This window comes from Tupaia chinensis, unplaced genomic scaffold, assembly GCF_000334495.1.
Source record: "Tupaia chinensis unplaced genomic scaffold, TupChi_1.0 Scaffold000430_1, whole genome shotgun sequence".
Classification (NCBI taxonomy): Eukaryota; Metazoa; Chordata; class Mammalia; order Scandentia; family Tupaiidae; genus Tupaia; species Tupaia belangeri.
The window spans coordinates 2141488-2165818 of NW_006159935.1; the positions used below are offsets into that span (position 1 = coordinate 2141488).

General features: G+C 38.0%; 1 protein-coding gene across 8 annotated transcripts in view; it reads left to right on the forward strand.

Annotated features, from left to right (window-relative positions):
* The window catches only part of SPATA16 (spermatogenesis associated 16), a 246382-nt gene that overhangs the window by 95900 nt on the left and 126151 nt on the right, over positions 1-24331 (forward strand). For all 8 annotated transcript variants that reach the window (XM_006155040.2, XM_006155045.2, XM_006155046.2 and 5 more), the window contains exon 4: positions 17277-17366. In XM_006155040.2, the coding sequence (XP_006155102.1) occupies positions 17277-17366 (90 nt within the window). The remainder of the gene's footprint in view (positions 1-17276; positions 17367-24331) is intronic.

A 24331-nucleotide genomic window follows, 5' to 3' on the forward strand; every position in this document is an offset into this window, starting at 1 on the left:
AAAAAAGGAGAGAGAAGAGGATAAAGACAGCAGTGAACAATAGAGAGGCAGGATGTTAATGAGAAATAGATATGGGTTATTACCTGTTGATGATGACATGTATAGTATTCTCAACTGAACCGGTCTGGGAAGTATTTCATGATGGGTGAAGTCTTTTTAATAAGCAAAATGAGAAATAGTGATTGATTGTTTAAAAAAATAATAATAACAATTATTGGGAAAAGCATGGAAAAGATATTGAATGATAAAGCGGGGAGATTGATATCTCTGTATTGACTGACATGCATGGCATCCCATTTTGAAAAAGCAATGGAAGTCAATGTAAAGTTATATGTAATCTAGTGTAATAGAAAGAAGATTATGATGATAATAAAATAAAATTAAAAAAAAAAATTCTCTTTACTTCCTTTCCAGTTAGAAATCTTTGATGGGGCGTGCCTGGCTTGCTCTCACTCTGACACTTTCCCTTAGGAGAGTTGGCGGCTTTACAAAAAGAGCTACTAACTAGTTCACTAGCCCTTTGACTTCTCGCAATCCATGAGTGTGCGTTTCATGGCTATGAGTATTTTCACGGATGTTCCATAGCTGCTTTAGATCACTGACAACATAAGATCAACCTCAACCAGCACTTTTCAAACCCTGCCATATTCCCCTAAGCCCCCATCTCCTCTTCTGTTGCTGCACAAGAATTCTTCCCATTCACTCTCTCCCAAGCCTGTGACCCTTTCTCATTTTTCATCAAAGCCTGAAACAGCCATATGTTAAATGATAACACCTTTAGTTTGAGGAGAAATGTCTCCATGGTGGCATTTCCTAAACTTCATACCCAGGGTATGTCTGTGATACATGCATTTCGTAGCAGATTTTCTCACTGGAGAAAATACGGGCCACAAACCTTTCGCAGGTCACCTATGTGAAATGATTCTGTAATTGGATATAAAGATATAAATGTTCTTATGATATGGCTAGTCATCGAGCTTTTGTTAGCAAATATGATGGACAGAGAAGACACACTTATATTCTTGTTGAATTCTTAACAGTATTTGGCATTTGAATGTTTAATGAATGAGAGATTAACTGATCAGAGAAGTTTCATATATAACTTTACTATACATTTAACCTCAACTGTTTTGCCTTTTAGGCTCCTAGTTTCTGTATACTTTCCTTGTGGAAACTGATGAACAAATATAGGCTCTGAGAAAGAAGTTCCTACATTTTATAGAAAAAAAGTAATGTGATAATAACACTGAAGTCACTTGTGGGCCAGTAGGTGGCGTGGTGGTTAAGGCACTGGAATTCCCATGGCTAACTGCTGTTGGAGTCCTAGACCCACCGGGCTTGAAGCTCATGCTGGGCATGTGTGCATGTGTGCCCAGAATCCCTAGAGGATAATCGAGGAGAAGTGATTGTAACAGGGTCATGCCCTCTGGGAGGTGATTTCTCACTTTCCCTCTGTCTCTCTCTCTCTCTCTCTTTCTGATGAGCACATGCACCCTATGACAAAAAGCAAAAACAAACAAATTTTTAAAAAGGAAAAGAAAAAGAAAGAATGAAAAAAAGTCATGTAGATGTTCCTACAAAAGAGCTACTAACTAGTTCACTAGCCCTTTGACTTCTCGCAATTCATGAGTGTGCGTTTCATGGCTATGAGTATTTTCACGGATGTTCCATAGCTGCTTTAGATCACTGACAACATAAGATCAACCTCAACCAGCACTTTTCAAACCCTGCCATATTCCCCTAAGCCCCCATCTCCTCTTCTGTATTTTGGTCTTAGAAAAGAGGCCAAAATGATGGCACAATAAGATGCAAATTATTAAATAATACTGTTCTGGGCCTGCCATGTAGCCTAGTGGTTTAAGGGAGCAGATCCCACATGGCTTACTGGGGCTTACTTGGTAGCTTAAAAAAAAAAAAAAAAAAAAAAAGCTGGGCATGTGTGCATGTATGCCCACAATCCCAATAAGATGGAGAAGTGGAAGAGAAGGGATCGTGGCATGACCATGCCACACTGGGAAGTGCTTTCTCCCTCTCTCTCTGTCTCTGTCTCTCTGTCTCTGTCTCCAGTGAGTGCACATGCCCTCTGACAATTAAAAAAAAGGGGGAGATGTTCCTTGTGACTCTCCATTTTTATTCTTAGCGTTAAAGCCTTCATCCAGATTTTGACTATTTACTTTGTAGTGGTACTCAAACTCTGATCTCACGACTCCAGTAGATCTTTCAGTTTTACTGAGGATCCCAAAGGGCTTTGTTTGTTTATTTGGATCATATTTGTAAATATTTATCATAACAAAATTAAAACTTAGAAATTAAAAAATAGTGTTACTTATTCATTTAGCAATGAGAAGCCCTTGTTAACATAAATGCATATTTTATGGAAACTATATTTGTAACAAACATGCATGAGAGGAGTAGCATTGTTTTGCATTTTGCAAATTGTAATGTCATAAGAGAAAGCTGGGTTCCCACATCTGTTTCCGCATTCAGTCTGTTGCAGTATCATTGAGTTATCTGAACAAAATCTAATCTCGTACTATGTATGTAGTTAGAAAATGGAAGATCATTTTAATAGCCTTTTTGGATGATCTTGAATATTCTCCTTTAATACTACACCAAGACTTGACAAGCGGTAGCTTCTTAAAGATGGATTGTCACATGACTTTTTCCCTGTCAATTAATATTTGTTCTCTCTAACTTTGAAAGCCATTGATCTATCTTGCACTTGGAATAGATTGTTTACCCATGCATGAGTTAATAATGTCACCCACATCCTTTGGAAAATAATATACAGAGTTCCAAATGTTGATACCTTCGTTGTGCAATAGCAAATTAAAAATCACATTTGTTAATGTCATCAATCTCATCAGAAAATCCTTGGGTGGCTGTCAAACTCACGGTGACAGTGGCAAGTTTTCCAAAATTCTAATTTTTACATGAAAGCTCAAACTTTTATCATTGGCAATAAATACTGTCAGTTGTGTTCCTTTAAGTGACAGGCACACTTATTTCATTTTCCAGAAAATGTCTGCCAGATTTGAAGTCTGATAATCATAGTTAGTCATCCTTCCAAGTAAAGCTTGGTGTGCCATGGAAACCGCGGTGAAGGCAGCTCACAAGTGTAAACAATGCACAATACACAAATGCTTCTCCTCAGACAGACATCACATTCTGGACCGCAGGAGAGTACTTGCTGGGCACCTCCCCGCTCATTATACCAAATACTAAAAAGACAAGTACTCAAGGACTGAGATTCATTTTTTTAAAAAGGCATTTTTTTGGAGAGGCGACTGCACATAATGCTGAGAACTCTCAGTGCCTCCAAGAGTGGTTCCATGTCATTGGTCTGACGATTGCAAAGGAGCCAGCACTTTCACCTAGCTTGGCCTTTGTAACAAGTAGTCTTGACAGTACACATATCAAGACGGTGAGAAAAGAAAATAATACGTTAATATTATTATAAAAATAATTTTGACTTTGTGAGCCCCAGAAAGTATCCAAGGAACCCTTGGGAATGTGCAGGCCACACTTTAAAAACTGCTACAATAGTTCGTAACGTCCTTAGTATCCTCCTGGCTCTTGTACCTGTCATCTTTCTCCAAAATAGTTGCTTGCTTAGTAATCCCAAAAGCATTAGCAATTTCTTTCATATAATTAAAAATCCTTTCACTAATGAACAGCCTTTAAGAAGTTCCACCCTTCTCCTATGATCAATTCATTGCTTTAAGCTAGCAAATTTATTTAGCAATTTTTAAATGTGGCTTACCATACACTCTCATCAAATCATTTGGGGACTACTCTCCCAATTTTCTACCTTTCAGCTCAAAACTCACTTCACTCTTTCTTTTTTAAAGTTTTGCCATAGGGCACCTGGGCTCTCCAGAGAGACAAAGATAGTAAGAAGGAAAGTAAGAAATCACTCCTCAGGGGGGATGGCCATGCTGCAATTCCTTGTTCTCCATTCTCCTCCTGGAATTTTGGACACAAACGCACACACACTGCCATGAATTTCAAGGCCCCAGGTCCAGGACTCAAACTACAGTCAGCCATGTGAGAGTCTAGCACCTTAGCCACCATGCTACCTGCTGGCCCACTCTAACTTTGTACACAAGTTTAAACTCTTCTATCATTGCAATTCTCTTTCCCAAATCTTCTGTTTTTTCCACCTCTTTGGTACACATCCCACAATTTAACTGTCTTAATTTTCAGTTTGTTTATTCTTGATTATGTATGTATTTTCATCAATTAGGTTAATATTTCTGAGAGCTAGTTACTTAGTGTCTGACATAGCATTTTAAGCAACAACAGGGTAAATATTCTGTTCACATTATACTCACAGAAATGGCAGTACTTCTAAAGGTATCTGGAAAATGGATCCTTTCCAAAGCAATGTGCTATGACACTTTAAGGTTTTAGCAGGTTGAGACTCAGTGCATTGTCCAAAGAAGACAGAATGTCCAAGTGGGAGATTTAGTCATCTTTGTCAATAGAGAAAGGAGTCATATTTCAAAAGCAATCCATTAATATCTATTGTGATAGTAATTAATAGACTTCCCTATTTGAATCATTTTGAGTACGGGTAATTTGATCTCTAACTAAACATTGAATCCAACATCAAAAGGCTTTTCCATACCCAAGGTTATATCCAATTCAAATGTTGGCTTTAAACTCAAAAGCTATATCTAAGAGTTTCACTGAGATAGACATGGTATAAATAAACACAATACATATTGTGGTATAGTACTAATTCTGTTCATTTAGCAAAGGGAAAACCATGGATAGCTGTCAGAGTTCTAATGTCTTATAAAGCATTAGAGTTGCATTTGATATGTATTTTTGAAAGAGGGGCAGAATTTCGACCACCGAAGACCCTCTACCCAGATTTCACCCTCACGCTCAGCAGTCTAGCCAGGACCAGGATAAGCAGTCAGCAGTCATCTCTATTTGAGTTCCCAGAGGATCCATCTAGGGATGTTGACCACTGAAGACACTGTGCCAGACTTCACCCTCCTGGTCCACAGTCTAGCCAAAAGCCAGATTAGAGCACCCTGCTTATTCTCTGTGTCTCTTTCCATCCCTCTCTCTGGTTTTTTTTAATTTTAAACTTAGCTCTCTGCTGCTCTTTTGTCTTTCTAACTCTTACCTTTCCCCTTGTCCCCCTAAGATAACTCAATCAGCAGCCATCTATATTTGCAGTCTGAGCATTCCCATTCATGCTAGTGCACTGTGCAGTTTTCATTTTTTGACAAAAAAATTTTTCCTTCTCTTTTTCTTGTTTTTTTTCCCTCTCTTCTTTATTTTTTTCTATTCCTTTTTCTTTTCTTTTTACCTTTCTCACTTTTCAGTTCAGCATCCATAGCCTGTCTAGACAAGTCTAGGTGCTCAAGAGCCAAATATCTGAATACTTTTAAGACCAGATTAACCTTCAATTTTCATTGAATCGGTTGTGCAAAGGGAGAAAAACAGTACTGTTTTCAGACTGCAGGTTGCCTCCTGCATTCCGCTCATTGCTCAGATTTAACTTCAAAAAATAGGGGAAAATGCATACTCCATCCAATAACCAGATACCACTGCAGAGGCACAAGAAATATAAGAAACAAAGAAAATATCTCTCCTCTAATGGAACAGAATAACTCCTCTTCCCCCACAAAGAAAACAAGGGATCTCAAGGAAATGTCAGGTAAAGAATTTAAAATATTCAGTGACAAAGCTAACAGAGATGCAAGAGAATAGAGACAACGACCTCCAGAAGATGCAGGAGAAAGGAGACACTTTGTTCCAGGAGGTGAGGAAGTTCTTGCAGGAACTGAAAGAGGAGCTACACAGAATAAAAAAAGAACCAGACTAAATAGTTAGAGATGAAGGCTGTAATACAGGAAATCAAAACGTCTGCTTAAAATATCAAAAGCAGATTAGATCACACAGAAGATTGAATCTCAGATGTAGAAGATAGAACCTCTGACCTAGAAAAAAATCACCAGAACACTAAGAAAATAATCCCACAAAATGAAAATAACATACAAATAACACTAGATACTGTTAAACACTCAAGCATCTGTATCATCAGTATCCCAGAAGGTGAAGAAACTAATCAGAACATTGACAAGCTATTACACAAAATCCTGGAAGAAAACTTTCTAAACCTAGAGAGGTACTCAAATATCCAGACCCAAGAAATACAAAGGACCCCACATAGAAGCAACTCAAGAAGATCTTCCCTAAGGCACACCATAGCCAAATTGACCAAAACCACAGATAGAGACAAAGTACTAAATTTGGCAAGAGAACTGTCAAGTTACTTTCAAAGGATATCCCATAAGGCTAATGTCGGACCTCTCATCACAAACAATGCAAGCAAAGAAAGAATGGGAAAATATATTCAAAGTGTCAAGTGAAAAACAATTCCAACCAAGAATACTATACCCAGCAAGATTATCTTTCATGTGGGAACAAAAAGACAGAAAACATTATCAGATAAACAAAACCTGAAATAATTTACCAACACCAGACCACCTCTCCAAGAAGTGCTGAAGGGGGGTGTGCCATACCAAAGAAAACTAAAGTCAGACACGCAGAAATAAGAGTGCAAGAAACAACGAAGAGGATGGAAGGGACAAGTACAGAGGAGAATGTTAACTTCCAGAGTTCAAATGAAAAGGTCAGACCACCATAACGTTGCCAAGTCAATAGAAGAGAGATTCATTAGGTGAGTCTGAACTAGTGAAATCATTTTTTTTTACTTTAGACTAAAACATTACTGATTTTCTTTGATGCATTGATTTCCATATACAAGGATTTTTGTCTTCTCTTCAACTGTTGATAAGTTCATCTACCTGCTATTTGAACTGAATCCTAACCTTTGTCCTGGCTTTAAGTTTTAAGGAAATTTCTCTTAACATTTTTTTTAATTTTGATCTATTAAAACTAAAACTTTTTACATTAAAAAATGCATGAAAATACCTATTTAATTACTACAGTAAGCTCTATAGCCCCAGTGAGGTGTTACTTCATAGTATGTTCACTTTACTCACTGAAGTTTATGCCTAAAGTCAGGTATGTGTTCATAGATATGTATATATCAGCTGTGCTTGCTATTGGCAATTTTTAAATTAATTAAGATCTTTAGTGAATCAATAAAATGTGATTTTTAAAAAGGCATGAAAAATAACTGTAGATACTAGAAGAAAGTGTGGGAGGAGGGGAGGAAATGGCAGAGGATGAAAGGTAGCAAACAAGGTGAAAAGAAAAAAGCAAAATATATAAGAAACAAGAAGTAGAAAATTATTTGTTGATGATAACATGTATGGCAATATCCTTGATCGAGTCAATACACAATGTATACGGAATGGAAAATCTCATTTCGTATACTGTATTAATGTACAGTGAATGACTTTAAATAAATAAATTTTTAAAAAGAGGGGGTACATAGGACTTTGTAGCGGGTAAAACATTGTTATCAGTTTTTAACTTATTAGTCCACAAGCCAAAACATTATGTTAATAATAGCAAGTTCAATACGTGACCATATACAAAAGGGTTTGATTTTTCTAACAGAAGTCCTTCTAACTCTCAGATTCTAAAGTAAAAGTTCTTCTATTATGCAGCTTCGAGAAGAAATAAGCATCCCACTACCTTATGCACTGAACTTACATCACTGTAATTCAGTATCATTCACTTCAGTGCACCTTAAAGATTGTTACATAATTTGCTATGTAAAGGCTATGTAAAAAAAAAAATAGCATGCAAGCAGATATTTATTACCATGCAACAAAGCTACTCAAAATATTATTTTAGATATATATTTACTCTGGTGGGTCTTTTCTTTAGGACCTTTACAGTGTCTGGAACATGGTTTACACTCAATAATAGTTCCTAAATGAATCACAAGTAAATTTCTTGCAGATCAGTACAGACGAATTAATTCATCATACTTTTCAAAGTAATCATTCTAAAATGTATTCCACCCAAGGAACACGGAGAACAGAAAAAAACATGTAAAATCTGACACAATGTTCTTGAACCACCATCACCACCACTCCACCCTCCTCCCCCGAGTACTACGCAGACAGATGAAGAGGGCTTGTATCTACATCTTTGGTTTTTGAATCTTGATAGCTTTTTTTTTTTTTTTAACAAGAGTCGATAGCTGGTATTTGGTTCACAGACCCTGAAGAAAAGATAATAGGGCCAACACTGTATTATTTTTTAAGGGAAAGTGTCAAGAACAAAAAATGAAAATGTCAAAAGATAGGTTGATATATTGTATTACTTAAAGACTATTTTGTTGGGAGAACTGACCAAGTGATTTACTAACAGCTTTTACTAGACAGTCTTTGGATTAGAATGTAGATGAAAAAATAAATGAGAAGCCATTTCTGTTTACTCTACCCAGATATTTGACAGATGGAGGAAAATAATGGGAAGCACAATCACAGCTTGTGAAAATGTGGGCTGACTTTCAGATTTTCAAATTATAAAAAATAATTGGGTCCTGGGAAGTTTTTTTCAAAGGGCCTACTTCTCTATCTTGCTTCTATAGTCTTATCTTACTTCGTTCTTGATCATACCTGCATAAAGGTAAGGATTGCGTGAGTATTTAAATATGATGTTCCACTGGGATAAAGGAGGAAAAACCAGTGGAGAATGGCTCTTGATATATAGAGAGGTCACAATAGATGTAGATCTCACTAGAGAGTCTTAGCTAAGATGAGGTTCTTTGTGCTTCGTATGGAAGGGTACTGTTTAGTTCATTTGTAAACATTTCTTTATTTAATATACATTGATTTAATACCTGTTCTGTGCCAAGAATTCAAGAGGTGCTGAATATAAAGATGAGTAGTATTGGTGGGCATTACTTCCCATTATAAAGAAGTCACTAGTGTGGACCAGCAGATAGCAGAAAAGTTACATCACTGGGCTCCCATGTAGTCATCCACGGTTCGAGTCCTGAACCTAATGACTTAAAACTCACACAAGGCACATGTGCATGCATACCCAAAATCTTGAGAGGAGAATGGAGGAGAAGGGATTGTGGCATGGCCATCTTCCCTAGGGAGTGATTTCTCATTTCTGTTTCTCTTGTCTCTCTGGCAAGCCCACATACCCTATAGCAAAAAACAAACAAACAAACAAACAAACAAACAAAAAATCTCTCTTAAAAAATAAAAGTCACCAGTGGATAGAATAATTAATCAGTTAAAAAAGAAAAGTAGAGAAAAATAAATGTTCTTCATTTCTCAAGAAGGCATATCACTGCACACTCTAAGGACCGAGTCAAATATCATACTTTCTTATCATCATTTAATGTGTATAAGCTGAAAATACACACTTGGATGAAGAATATGGAAGATTTAAAGTCCTAGTAGACCTCTAACAGTTTCTGTTTTCTGGTATCAATGACCCATTAAATTTGTTACTTAAATCCTTTAATGCTTACCCTATTTTTCTAAACAAGACAATTTCATCTAAAGTAAAATAGACTTAAACATAGATCCTAATTATTCTTTAATGTGTGTTCATTATTAGCTATATAAAGAAGACAGACAATATAATATTTCTCTCATGACTATATTTTTCAATTTTCTGACAATATAGAAAATTCTTTTAAGTGTTTATCCCATAAACTCTTGGTCACATCAAGAAATAATGTCTTTTTGTTTGATTGAAATAATTCTGCAATTGAAGGCTTTCCACATATAATTAGTTATGTAATTAACTGTAATTTTAGGAACAAAACGTGAGAGTTGATATTCAAGTTTCTCCCATTTGGCTTCTCTAAAATTCATTTTTTTCTCCTGCATGTATTATGCACATGCTGAGATCTCAACAAATATTTGGGAATGATTTCTTGTTGTTTCCCTAAAGAATTAACTTTTACTTTCATGATTTGGGGAAAAAAAATGTCTGCTACTACTTTAGAAGAGCATCTATATGTTTTATTTGAAAATGAAGTACTGTAATTTTATTTTAAAACCAATATCTTTATTTCTAATTTTATGTTCCAAAGTAGTTACAAAATGGTTTCACTTCCCTCATGTAAATGAAATTGGGTCATTCCATTTTTCTGTCTTGATTATCAATGGAAGATACTTAAACTGAGTACTTGGATTTCTTAACTCACCTCAATTAATGGAGACCTGTTAGACTTTATCTTTAAATTCTAATTGTCAGTCTTTTGTAGTAAGCCTAGTGACTAGATAAGACATAATCGCTAAGATTTCACTGAATCCCTGTGTGATGGTAATACCATTGCATAAATTTTCTTTCCATTCCCAGCCTTTCCAATTACCCCAAAATTTAGGTTATTATTGAGATTTGATACTGTGTCAACATCCCATGTTTGACAAAGGTTCTAAGAAGCAACAATATGGAACACTTGGTGGTTTTTCTGTAAACTTGTTACTGAGGACATAAGCTGATCTTTAAGCTTTATGACATCTCAGAATAAGCTGATCTTTTTTTTTTCTTATCTTATTACAAGAAACATTGAATGGGAGTAAATGGTTTGTTTAAAGCAATGTATGTGTCCATATTTCCATTAGTTAGCAGTAAATCTGAAAGAAACGTGTAGTCCATCTCAACCAAACTTTGAGAACGTCATGACATGCATATTGTGTACTAATCTTATCTAGACTTCATCTCAACTGCCCCACTTTTAATCATGCTTTCCTCATTCAGTTATTCTGTTATTGTTGTCATTGTTTCAACTGTGGTCAAATACATGTAACATAAAATCTACCATCTTCCCCAATTTTGTACGTACAGTTTAATATTGTTAAGTACCATTTCAATCTTGCAAAGCTAAGTCTTTACCTATCAACCAACAATTCCCCATTCTCTTTTCCCTTTATCCCCTGGCAACCATTATTCTACTAGCAGTCTCAATAAATGTACTACTCTAGTTACCTTGTAAAAATATGTATAGTATGCATCTTTTTGCTTGGCTTATTTCATTTAGTATAATGTCCTAAAAGTTCAGCCATGTCATAGAAGCTCTTTGTCAGAACTACCTTGCTTTTCAAGGCTGAATACTATTCCATTGTACAAACATACCACATTTTGTTTCTCCAAGTCAATGGACATTGGGGTTGCTTTCACTTTTTGGCTATTGTGAATAATGGTACCATGAACATGGGGATACAACTATTTCTTCAAGACTTTGCTCTCAATTCTTTTGGATATATACACAAAATTAGGATATCTAGATCATACAATAATCCTATTTTTTTGTTGTTGTTTTTTGAGGAACTGCCATACTGTTTTCTCTAGTGGCTGCACTATTTTACATTTCCACAAACAGTGCACAAGAGGTCTAATTTCTCTACATCCTCACCAATATTTGCTATTTTCTGGATTTTTTTTAAATGATAGAGAGCATATTCACGTACATGAAAGAGGGAGTGAAAGAGAATGTACCTTCAACAGGGTCTTGTCCTACAACTGTCTCCTTTCTCCAGCCCTCAACCTCCTCAAACCTTAGAAAAACAGCCTCACACACAGCATGTTTTCAGGCCAACCCAGGGATCTGAACCCATGATTGACTATGTGACTTTCAGCCTTTCAGAACACAATATTACCACTGTGCCACAGTGGCTGAGCCTACCTTCCAATTGTTTATAGTAATTATCCTAATGGATGTAAGAGGATATCTCATTGTAGTTTTGATTTGAATTTCTCTAATGATTAGTGATGCCGAGCGTCTTTTCATGTGCTTATTAGTCATTTATATATCATCTTTAGAGAAATATCAATTAAAACCTTTTATCTATTTTTTAACTGGAATATCTTGTTGAGTCTTAGGAGTTCCCCACAGATTCTGAATATTAACCCTCTATCAGCTATATGATCTGCAAATATTTTCTCCCATTCTGTGGGTTGTCTTTTTAGTCTCTTGATAGTGACTTTTGATACACAAAATTTTTTACTATAGATATAGTCCAATTTTTTTTCTTTTTTGGTTCCCCATGGGTTGTTTTTTTTTATTTGCTTTAACCTCTTTTTTTTTTTTTTGAGAGAGAGAGATTTTCGCTATAGGACACGTGCGCTCGCCAGACAGACAGAGAGAGACGTAGAGACAGAAAGCGAGAAATCACCCCCCAGGGGGGATGAGCACGCCGCAATCCCTTCTCCTCCATTCTCCTCTCGGGATCTTGGGCACGCATGCACACGCGCCCGGCATGAGTTTTAAGCCACCGGGTCCAGGACGTGAACCGCGGTCGACTACGTGAGAGTCCAGCGACATACCCATTACGCTAACTGCTGGTTCCCTTAACCTCATATTTTATAAGCTGCCTTAAATCCTTAGGAAAGAATATAAGCACATGGTAATGTAAACATCCTCTCTTCAATATCAGACTTCCAGTCATCTCTCAATATCTTTTTTTAAGCTTTATGTATTTTTTTCTTTATTCATGATGGAGTGTGTGCACATACTCCATCATGAATAAAGAGATGAGTATCCTTCACAGGATTTGGACATGCCATGATCCTTTTCTTCCAATCCTCCAACTCATCAGATAGTGGACATGCATATACATGCCCAGTGTGTTTTAGGCTCATCTGGCCAGGAATTCAAACTCGGGTTGCCATGGAGATCCAGTTTCTCTTGAGCAGTGCATGACTGCTGCACCTCAGAGCCAATCCATTATCTTCCAGAGATATTTAAATTTTATCCTTGTCACAATCAATTTTTTTATTAAAAGTATGAATATTACAAACATTGCTTAATTATCTGAACAAAAAATTATCTATTCACCATGCATCTCTGGCATTTTACATATCATGTGACCAAGGCATTGATTGACCTTTGCTCCAGATTATCTTTACAAAGATGATTGTATGACAAAAAGCTCTAGAAGTAAAACTAGTTTCGCTTACAGCCTTGGAAGATGGAAATAATGTTTCCCAATGGAGCAAAAGATAAGCATGTTTACAATCTATTATAAAAGAGTTATTTTCTCTAAACTTAGCATTCCTCTCTTGTAATGCAACCTTTTGCATGTGAAGATGTCATTTTGCCTTCCTTGCATTGCAACCTAGGTATCACCTCTTAGAAAACCAGTACAAGAAAAAGCTAATATTTGTGCTGTCATTATTGCTGTGGGTAATAAGCTGTCCACTGTCTCTGACACTGGAGGCTCACGTGTTCTATCAGCATTCATGAAACCGTATCAGGCTAACTTGTTAGCTCGCAAGCAGGGAAACATATCCGATCCTTCCCTTTGCTAGATAATATATTATAAAGACTTTTTGTGATATACTTGAAAGTCATTTAGCCTAATCTCCCACTCAGTGAGGAATTCCTTCTACATGTCCTGACAGATGGCATTCTAATATCATTTAAATGTTTCCAATAAAAGGAAACTCTTCTCTAAGCCTGTTGCATCATTGGTTATTAAGTCCTTCCTTATGTTGAACTGAACTATTTCTAATATCATAACAACACTGAGTTTTGCATGGATTTATCTGATATTACATAGAATAATTATTCTATTATCCAAATGTAAGTCCTTTGTATTTGAAAGTACTTACTGCATCTCTAATATGCTTTTACTCTCTAAAGATATCTATTTCATTCCATATTCTTCACACACTATGTTTTCCAGACCAATCAAACATTCTAGACATACTCCAACATACAATAGTGATAATTATCACAGATGCTTGGGACTACAGATGAATGCAAAAGACTATATGGGTAATCCATAATTCAGTAAAAATATCCCTTATTTGGAAATAATACCTTCTATTGATTTAACATAAACTTTATGTACAATTTTTGTAGTTCCCATCATATTCTTATATCACATTTACCTTGTGAGTAGTTAAAATATTCAGACACTTCCCACATGATCAAATTCAAACCATGATTTTATTTATAAAACTATTTGGTTTTGTTTTCATTTTTTAGAATTTTGCCATAGGGTACGTTGTTCACTGGAGAGAGACAAAGAAAGGGAAAGTGATAAATCACTCCCCAGGGAGGATGGCCATACTACAATCTCTCCTCCATTCTCTTCTCAGAATTTGGGACATGCAGACACACACACACACACACACACACACACACACACACGGTGTGATTTTTAAGCCACCCAACCTAGGCTCAAGCTGCAGCTCGCAACATTAGGAGTCCAGTGTCTGAACTGCCAAGCCACCTGCTGACCTCATAAAACTGATTTTTTAAAATTTATAACATTTGCTTTTTTGTTTTTAACCAGTCCAGATTATTTCAAATTTTGTTTCTGTCATCAGTGATATTGGTTCCTGGTTAGGTAAAATTTATACCATCTGAAAATTTCATAGACATCCTTCAATTACCTAATCTTAGTCACCAGTGGAAATAATTACCTCAAAAATGTCTAAGGCAAGCCATTATATTTCTTCTTTCATAATAACCCAGACTACACTTGAGTGATATCAACTAGTTAATAATATACTGAATAATGCTATTGTCCGGCACTGATAGTCACGAGAATATCATGCTTTACTGAAATTAAAATATTCCGTATTTCTGGCATTCTCTAGATCTACCAACTATTTCTTTAATAAAAATAAAAAGTGAGCCCTCTATTGGGAAAGTAAAATAAAACTGAAAACTTGTTAGTAGGAAAGTTACCTGTAAACTACAGTTTAACAAGCTGGATTGAAATTGAGGAAATAGCTGATCTGGAAGATCATGCAAAGAGCCAGTTTTTGAAAATGCTCAAAACTCAAGAAGCCGCAAAAGAAAAAGAGCTCTAAAGTGTACCTCCTGGACCTGCTGGAGCGGTTGAGAGTTGTGAAATCTGTCAAGAACAATTTGAACAATACTGGGATGAAGAAGAGGGGGAATGGCATTTTAAAAATGCCAGTAGAGTAGATGGAAAGATTGCCATTCATCAAGTGAAGAAGATGATCAAAATACATCTTCATTGGATTGGACACCATAAAATACATCTTTAAAAGGGTATGTCATTTCCAAAAGCATCAATCAATTACTATAATGAAAGTGTAAACACTAGGCTTTATGACTACCACTAGCGTTTCCTTCCCAAATATCTAACAGAGGCACAGAGTTAATGCTGTCGTAATTACGAGAGAGTCAAAAATAATAGATTGCCAAGTTTCTAAATATTCTTTATATACTCCTTCAAGGTAGAGACTGAATCTGAGTTCTCTTCAGATTACAAAACTGAGCCGCATGCAGTCTGGGGCTGGGTGATGTCACGGTTAACAGACCAGCCTAGTTAACAACTATACCTTTCTCCTCAGTACCACCCACAGCGTTCATTCTTCTCTTGAGTCTAGTCCATTTTTGTCTAAATAACTTGCCTGGATGAGCACACACCCTTAGACAATAGCTCAGCCAATCCAGAACAGTACATCATAGACAAGAAATGTCCAAGACTAGACACATCCATTCAGTAATGATTTCATCCCATCGCGTTCGTAGGTACATACTAAACGTGCATAAGTGAGTGAAGGGTTATAAAGGAAGAGGGATAGTTAGCCATGATGTGGAAGAAAACATCCTGATTGACATTAGAAAACCCAGGACTATCACTGAACTCTGCTCTTAGCCACTCTGACCTATTTTACAGATATTAAATATATAAACACATTTTGTAATCATACTTTCTTCCTGAAGTAATAAAAAGTTTTAGTGGTAGATATTAGTAGTCTTGTCTTAATATCAAAATAACCTGTGTGATGATTTTTAATTTTCCAACATTTTAATGAGAGCTCACCAAAGCAAATGATCTACGGTCTCAGAGAATTAATGCATTCATTCGCAAATCATTAGTCCTAAGGTACCAGTAATATTAACTCATTAACTCAGAGCCCTCTAATTCAGAAATCATCACAGGAGAGGCAGCTAGGTATGATACAAAGTTTTGTGGCTAGAGATGGGGACCACAATAACCTTGAAACAGTTCTTCAACTAACTAGCTGCGTATGATTTTAGAAAGCTCGCTTAACTTCCCTGGTTTCTGTTTGTGTCCAGAGTGAGCTACATTAGGCAATCAATCTAAGCCATCATACAATCCTACAATTCTTCATGGACAGAAAGATGGCATTCTTTTCCTACTTTATTTTTTCTGTAAACAATGGAGTTATTTTAATATGAATTTTTAAAAATCTAGAGTTGATGAACAGCCCTGAGGAGTTCCATGAGTCCCCCAAATTTAGGTAACTATGTTTATGTTCATTTTTTGGATGGAAGTTCAAAGCTTTCAGCTCCATGAACCTTTCCCCCCCCCACCAAAAACAAAGGTTAAGAACCACTTATTTCAATAATGATCTAATTTCGAGTGAGTCTCATCAATTTGTAAGAACAGTGTCGTAAAATGTTATTCAATAACCCTGTGTTGGTTCTGCAATGTGTTTTACCCTTCACCAGTAAGTGTAGTAGAAGCTGCATGTCAAAATGTCCCTCGTGGTTGTCTCCCCACTCAGCAATGGAGCACCAGCTCCCTGTCTAGTTCATCTGCTATGTCAGACGGCTTGAACAATGTCTGGCCACAGCAGGCACTCAGCGAAGCAGAGAAGGGGATCTACCAGCTACCGTCTAGAAGAAGAAGCCCACTGCAACATCATCGTCTCGTCTGGGGTTTGGATGGAGCGTGCAGGACCCAGGACTCCATGAGATCAAGGCACATTCACCAGGCAAGGAAAAACAGTTCATTCCGTCTACAAGCCAAGCCTTGTAACTCCATTCATGAGAAAGTGGAGGCCCAGAGTGAGGAACGGCTTTACCAAAAGTAGCAAGGCCACGACAGGCCCCTCAGCCAATGGTCAGAGCTCCTTCATACGCCGTCCCATCACGCAGTCGGAAGAAGACAGGACTTAATTACAGAATTCAGACAAGAGCGTCACCCGAATTTCAGTTCTTTTCTTGCAACTAACATTCAGCAACTAATAACCTCCTTCATTATTAAAAGGGGAAATACTATAAATAAACTGTGATGTTTGCCTGATTTTTTAACATGGGCGAATAAAATAGCACTGTGTCTTATACGTAACTTAAGTTCAACACCAATTCTCTGTCATTGTTATATCTATAAAAATATTCAGTCCTATAAATGAAATCGCTTTCATGACTCAAACTTAATTCGTTTTTCAGTCACGCCTATTTATTTGTCTTAACTACAACTGCAGGAAGAAAGGGGCTTCCTATCTTAGTATCTTTTAAAGTAGAGAGTATATAAAATTGAACGCACGGGCGTTCATTCCTGTACACTTCTGTAATTGTCTTTGAAAAACGTAATGACATTTGCATGTCTTTTGTCATCCTACAGGAGCATTGTCTTAAACCCAGCCTATTTCCGAAATCATCTTCGCCAGGCGACAGTGTTCAGATGTCTGGAGAGATACTCAGAAGCTGCCCGGTATGTTTGTTATAACTTTTGCAAAGATTTATTTCAAGTTAAATTAATTTTATTCTCAGATTCTGGTAATAGCGTAATAGAACTTTCCATTTCTCTCGTGGAATACGATTTTACCCGAATTATTATCTTATAAATGTCAAACCAACAATTATTGACTATCTTTTTCTTTAATTAAAGCTATTCTGTGTTCATAGCTCTTGGCAAAATTTAAACTTTCCGGCCATGAGGTCACTGATGATGATGGGAAAACTTCCATAGGATATTAGAAATGAACTTGACCTCCTGCTCTTGAGAATGCGCCTGGTCTGGATTGTAATGGCGCCATCTGTAACTCTTTCTTTCTTGAGTTCTGAAGATGAAAGCTACTATATGGAAAGGATTCCAAAAGCCCTTTTTTAGAAGAGATGGTGTCAGGTAATGCCATAGGCTGTTAGAGGTGTCACAGAGTCACTCCTTGGACCCTGATGTGCTCCCTGAAAGCCTAGTGGAGCTGAACAGTAGCACAGGGCTGAGACACAGCTCGCTGCAAGGCAGACCCACAAGAAAACGCTGGGGGGACCAGCAGTTAGTGTAATAGCTATGTCGCTGGACTCCCAGAGAATTAAGCCACCGGTCCCGGACCCGGTGGCTTAAACTCACGCTGGCCATGTGTGCTTGTATGCCCAAGATCCTGAGAGGAGAATGGAGGAGAAGGGATTGCAGCGTGGTCAACCCCCCTGAGGGGTGATTTCTCGCTTTCTATATCTCTGTCTGTCTAGTGAGCGCACGCGCCCTATAGCAAAAAAATCTCTTTAAGAAAGAAAGAAAGAAAGGAAGGAAGGAAGGAAGGAAGGAAGGAAGGAAGGAAGGAAGGAAGGAAGGAAGGAAGGAAACGCTGGGCTCATGTCTGGAGACCTCCCTGAGAACACGGGCACACCTGCGCCCGTGCACTGAGGCTGGCAGAGGCTGGGAGTGGATGACAGCATCAGGGAGGCTGCTGTCTCTCTGCCTCTGTCCGTCTCTCTGTCTTTGCCTCTCTGGTTCATGGAAGAAATAAATAAATGAAAAACAACAAAAGGAAAGCAGCTCCGAATATTCTCAGCCCAGAACCTAAACTTATGGCAAAGAATTGCCCGCATTGTGCCAGCTAAAATTCCTTCTTACCTGTGACAGCCAAGACTTTTTTCTTCCTGGATCAAGCTCATCATAGCAGACTTCTCTTCCCTTTGATTAATTCTCTCAGAGAATTCTCTTCGTCTCCCAGTATAGAAGGACCTGCTATTTTTTACTCAGCCACTTCTCTGTCCCAGGAATTTAACGAGAAAATATTGGCAGTTTCTCGATTTTTCTCTGAGCAGAATTCCCACAGATACAGCTGCAGTCATAGCGATGCAGTACCTAGCCTGCTGGTGACTACCGTCTCCAGACCGTGTGTAAATAATATTTCCTTTCAAATTGGAAGCAAGAGTTTACGTGAATAATAAAATAATTCCATAAAATTGATACCATGGCATTGGCATTAATTCTGTGTAAGAGGGTCCCAAGAATCACCTGAATTTAGTGAAATGATTGTGGAAGACGGTGCATCCCAACCATTCTAACTTTACACGCGAACAACCAACACAGCACAGCATCATTTCAGCTAAGTGTTTATGTCCACTTGGAAAAACGTAAATAGGCCTTTAGGTCTCTTTTCTTGCATTCAATTTTTCAATCTACTATTTCTCCCACATGTTTTGCCTTACAAACTCACCGATCACTTCTCCCTACCTTTATATTTTCTCCACCAAAGCGTCCCTCTGGCCTCCTTCCTGCTCACCCACTTTCTCTAACTGTGTGAATGAGAAAGGATTCAAGAGATGATGACAGGTGTTCGGTGCTGCAGTTCAAGGAGAGGGTTTCTGTAAAGGTCACTAGCGACCAATAAAACTAATAGGTTCAGCATCAACAAATAAAAGCTATCTGCAAAAAGCTCTCCCTAATAGGTTGTTTATTGGTGTGTCTTCAATCCAATTAAAAAAAATCAATAGAAGGCTAGAGCCAGCTTCATGGTGCAGTAGTAATGCACTCTCCGGAGAAGATGGATCCCACATGGCAACCACAGCTCCAATCCCCATCCCAGCAGCCTGGAGCATATGCTGGGAACACGCTCAAGTGCCCAGGATCTGAAGGGCTAGAGAGCTACAGGAGGGGTCATCACAGAGTGATGGGGTCCTGCAGAGGGTGCTCCTCTTTCTCTCTCTCTCTGTCTCTCTCTATCTCACTATCACATGTGTACACATGTACTCAATCATAAATAAAGAAAATATTTATTTTAAAAAGATTGTAGAGGCTAGATACAACTTTATAACTTGATTGCACTAGTAAAAAGCTTTTAGTGGTGGGGCCGGCAGGTGGTGTGGTAGTTAGGACACTGGACTCCCACATGGTCCTCTGCAGTTTGAGTTCCAGACCTAGTGACTTGCTCGCTCTCTCTCTTTCTCTCTCTCTCTCTCATTCTCTCTTTCTCTCTCTCCCTCTCTGTTTCTCTCTAGTTGAATTTTTTAAATAAATTAATTTAATTAAATATATAATTCTTTTTTTTAAAAAAACTTTTAGTAGTATGGTTATACAGACTCTAAAGAACAGATTGTTAAATAATCAGAAATTCAGAGGAAGTTAGTTGCTAGGCTATAGGAGAAATTAGCAATGCTGGGAGAATTTACACAATAAAAATTGGCAAATATTGCGAATTCAGACTTTTTTCATTTCTTGGAAGTGCTGGATTACCAGCATATCATTGGCTATAACTTAATTGTACCAAACCTAATTACCAAAGCCAATATAGTGACAGAAATTCTGTATGGGTCCTAAAACACCCAAATACACAACAAAAACTTGAAAGTTAGAGATTTGTCAGTATTTGCCATACAAAATTAGCATTTAATATTCTGTTATCCTGGCAAGTATATCCCAGCAGTAAGACACAAATACCTTTTTAGTATCATTTAGTGCTTGATTTGCCAATGCTCCTTGAGAAAGTCTCTGATACTTATTAGTTATGCTCATGTTGGCTTTCCAATGAAGAAGCATATACAATTACTATGAAATACAAGTGTTTTTCATCTTGATTCTTTTGGAAACTGTTACCTTTAATTTACAGTAGGAAGTCATCCTGCCCCCATCACCCCAAAGAAAACACTGTTTGAATTGTGGACATGATTATCTAAGTGTCTCTTACCCATAGATTCTAATGCAGACCAGTGCGTGTAAATATAGAGAGCATTCATGTTTGTCAGTAAATGTCTTGGAGATTTGGGTAGTTTGGTTCAAGCGTCTTGCAAACGTATTATATTAAAATTCTTTGGTAAAGCTAACACATCAAGATTATTTCCCCTAGAATGCTAAGTGATCCTGTTTCTGGGATGGGGGAGGATCTAAAAAACTCAAAGAACACCATTATTATGTCTCTTAGGAGATCTTAAACCTTAGTTCCTGAAGAAGTGGATCATCCCATCCAAGATAGAGTATTCCCTGGAAGGTGAATGTCTGATATTTCCCAAGGCTAACCATCTCACCATGAAGGGATTTCTAGTGAACAGGCCAGAAAGATTCCCATGACAGTCCCATAAAAGCCCGGGCTCTCAACTAGAGAGGCTGAGGAAATACTATTCCCTGTAGTTGACCTAAGGATATCAGCCAAGTCTACAGCAATGGGCAAGTCCTTTATTTGGCAGATCAACATCCTTTTGGCAACATTCAACAAGAAGAAAAAGCAAAGGCTAGAAACTAGAAGCTAAATAAAAGCAGGGATACTTTGTTGATTTATGCTCTGTAGGGAATACTGGTCAATCTTGAGTAGACAGCTGGTACTGGTTAAAATGATGAAATCACGTTGTCAAACTAAATTATTATTATACCCAGCCCCAGGAAATAGCTGCTTCTAAGACCTTATCTGAAATATTAAGTGGCCTAGCTCTTTAATATCTCTTTTTTTCTATGTATATAAAAATACCGGTGTTGTTAGCATGTCTTTCTAAAATCTACACCTTCTCAAGTTAGGTGTGCACGTGCACACACACACACATACACACACACATGGACATGTACACCATTTAATGCTTCCATAAGAAAGATGATAATACGAGGGAAAAATCAGAGTCAGAAAACAAGAGATTACTGACTATTTTACCAAGAAATATAATCACACTTAACGATACGAATGGCATAGTGTCTTTCATCTCTGTGTGGTCCTCAACTAGCATGGGGCCTGGGATATATGAAGCACTAATTGGGGGGTTATAAAGTTCACTAGTGTTTGCATCTGTGACTGATAACCATTCAGCTTCGTTCCTAAGGAGACATTGCATGGAATCTAGCCCTGACTGAAATATATACATGCACTAAAGGGTGCACACAGTGAGGCAGGACCATGTGATAGCACGTGTCTCCTCTAATCATGACCCATGAGGCAAAAACAGATGACATTGCCCAGAATCTTTTGTCGTGACTGTCCAGTAGAGAAAGAATCAAACAAGAGGTAAAACTAAAGGAGAAAACACAGCCAAGCATCTGTATCCGTCATGGAGGAAGAATTAGCTGTGCAGTTCCATGTACAAGAATTAGACAGGGGACATTAGAAAGGAATAGCACATGTGAATGCTTACAAAGCCCAGGCCAACGATGTGTGTAGTGGGCCTAGTATCAGATAAAAGAGTGTTCAATGGCTTGCAGTAAACTGAAGACCACCAACTAACGTGACCAGGAACTTACCATTCAAATTAAACGTGTATGGGAGCCAGGGGATGGCATAGCGATTACCTCGCTGGACTCCCATATGACCAGCAATGGTTAGAGTTCCAGACCCAGTGACTTGAAATTCACACTGGACTTGTGTGTGTGTGTGTGTGTGTGTGTATGTGTGTGTGTGTGTGCCCAAGATCCTGAAAGGAGACTGGAGGAGAAGGGATTGTGGTGTGGCCATCTCCCCTGGGGGGTGGAGGGGGTGATTTCTCACTTTCCCTCTGTCTCTGCCTCTCTGTCTCTCTCTCTGGGAAGTGCACACACACCCTAAGGCAAAAACCTCTAAAAAATAATGAGACATGTGTGACAGTGAAATGAACTCTGTATGATTTTAGACTATCACCAGGAAAATAGGCTTTAACCATGACTTTCATAAGTGTGCGGGCCATATGGCCACCCCACCACTGACCCCTCACTGGGAGCGGGAACCCACCATGCCACAGCCCTTCAGCTCTTATGTCACTGCATAGGAACACAGGCTCAGGCTGCAGATTCTCTGACTCTCCAAGAGTATTAATTCAGTCTTCCCAGGAAATTTGTTGACTTTCAAGTGTTGGCATGTACTTCAGATTTTTCAGACACAAGGTCATCTCAAGAAAGCCAAAGTAGCCCCATTCGTGAACATGTAATTCACTGAAGAATCAGTTAGATAAATGACCAACTTCAAGAGTTCATCAAATCTAAAGACCATTTTAAGAGATAGTCTTATTAATACATTCAGCTAATATGAATACATCTTACTATACCCATATTCCTTACTAATATGCTTAGAAGGTTTTTTACTTTAGAAGATTTGTAATGTTTCAAAACTGAAGTCATAGAATGACTTAATCTTGTAAATATATTCCTGTGTATATCATTAATACCTTATTGTTGACTATTTTCCCCTTATAAAGATGACCAAAATTTAAATTGGGATTTTAACAGTTTATACAGATATCTTCCTGAGATATATATATATATATATGTGTGTGTGTGTGTGTGTGTGTGTGTGTGTGTGTGTGTATTTGTACACATATATACATAAGCATATACACATATATATTTATATAGATGCATACATAAAATGCGAGAAGGTGTGTGCGTGTGCACAAGAGAGAGAGAATGCCCCTCACTGGGGCCTGGTCACACTGGGATCCTTTCTCCTCCATCTCCTCCATTTCTCCATCCATTAGACTCTTGGGCATGGCTCACCCAGTGTATTACCCCCAGGGCTCAGATTCAAATTGCATTTGGCCCTGTAGGATCTGGCCCCTTCCGCACAATGTTTAACCACTGCATATAGGGTTGGACCTCTTATATTTTAAAAGTGCTTTTCTGTTTTTACTAGCTTACATTTGTAAGTTTTTTTCCCCTAGTTTATGTAGAGTGACCAAAGTTGTTTATTTAAGGACATGTATTTTAACTACTTACTCATTGTAATGCATTTGCAACTAGTAATAGCGCTTTTTCTTATTAAACTTAGAGAGTGTGGGAGGTAGGTGGACAATGGAGGAGTGGAAGGGAGGATCAGAGGGGAAAAAAAGAAGCAAAACATTTAACAAACGCAAAAATGGGAAATTATCTAGTGAGGATAATGTATGTGGTAATGTCTTTGGACTAATAAACAATGTATTCACTCTGGGAAAATCCAGTGTGTATGCTATAAAGATGTACAATGATTGCAAAAATAATTTAAAAGTAAAAGAATGAAGAGAAAAAAAACTTACGTTTGAGGGGATAGCAGGTGGTGTAGGACTTTCAGACGGCCAACTAAGGTTCGAGTCTTGGACCTGGCAGCTTAAAGATCATGGCAGGCATCTGTGCATGCATACTCAAAATCTCAGGAGGAGAATGGAAGAGAACAGATTGCATGGCCATCCCCCCCGCCCCCCCCCAGCTGGAACGTCTTGAAGAGATACCCTGAGTGTGTATTGGCTGAAACCCAATAAACCTCTCTCTCTCTCTCTCTCTTTTGTGTGTGTGTGTGTGTGTGTGTGTGTGTGTGTGAGAGAGAGAGAGAGAGAGAGAGAGAGAGGTTTTTGCCTTAGGGCATGTGTGCTCGCTCACTGGAGAGAGAGAGAGACAGTGAGAGGGAAAGTGAGAAATACCCACCCCCCAGGAGAGATGGCCACGCCACAATCCCTTCTTCTTCATTCTCCTCCTGGGGTCTTGGGCATGCACGCACACATGCTCAGTGTGAATTTCAAGCCACCAGGTCTACA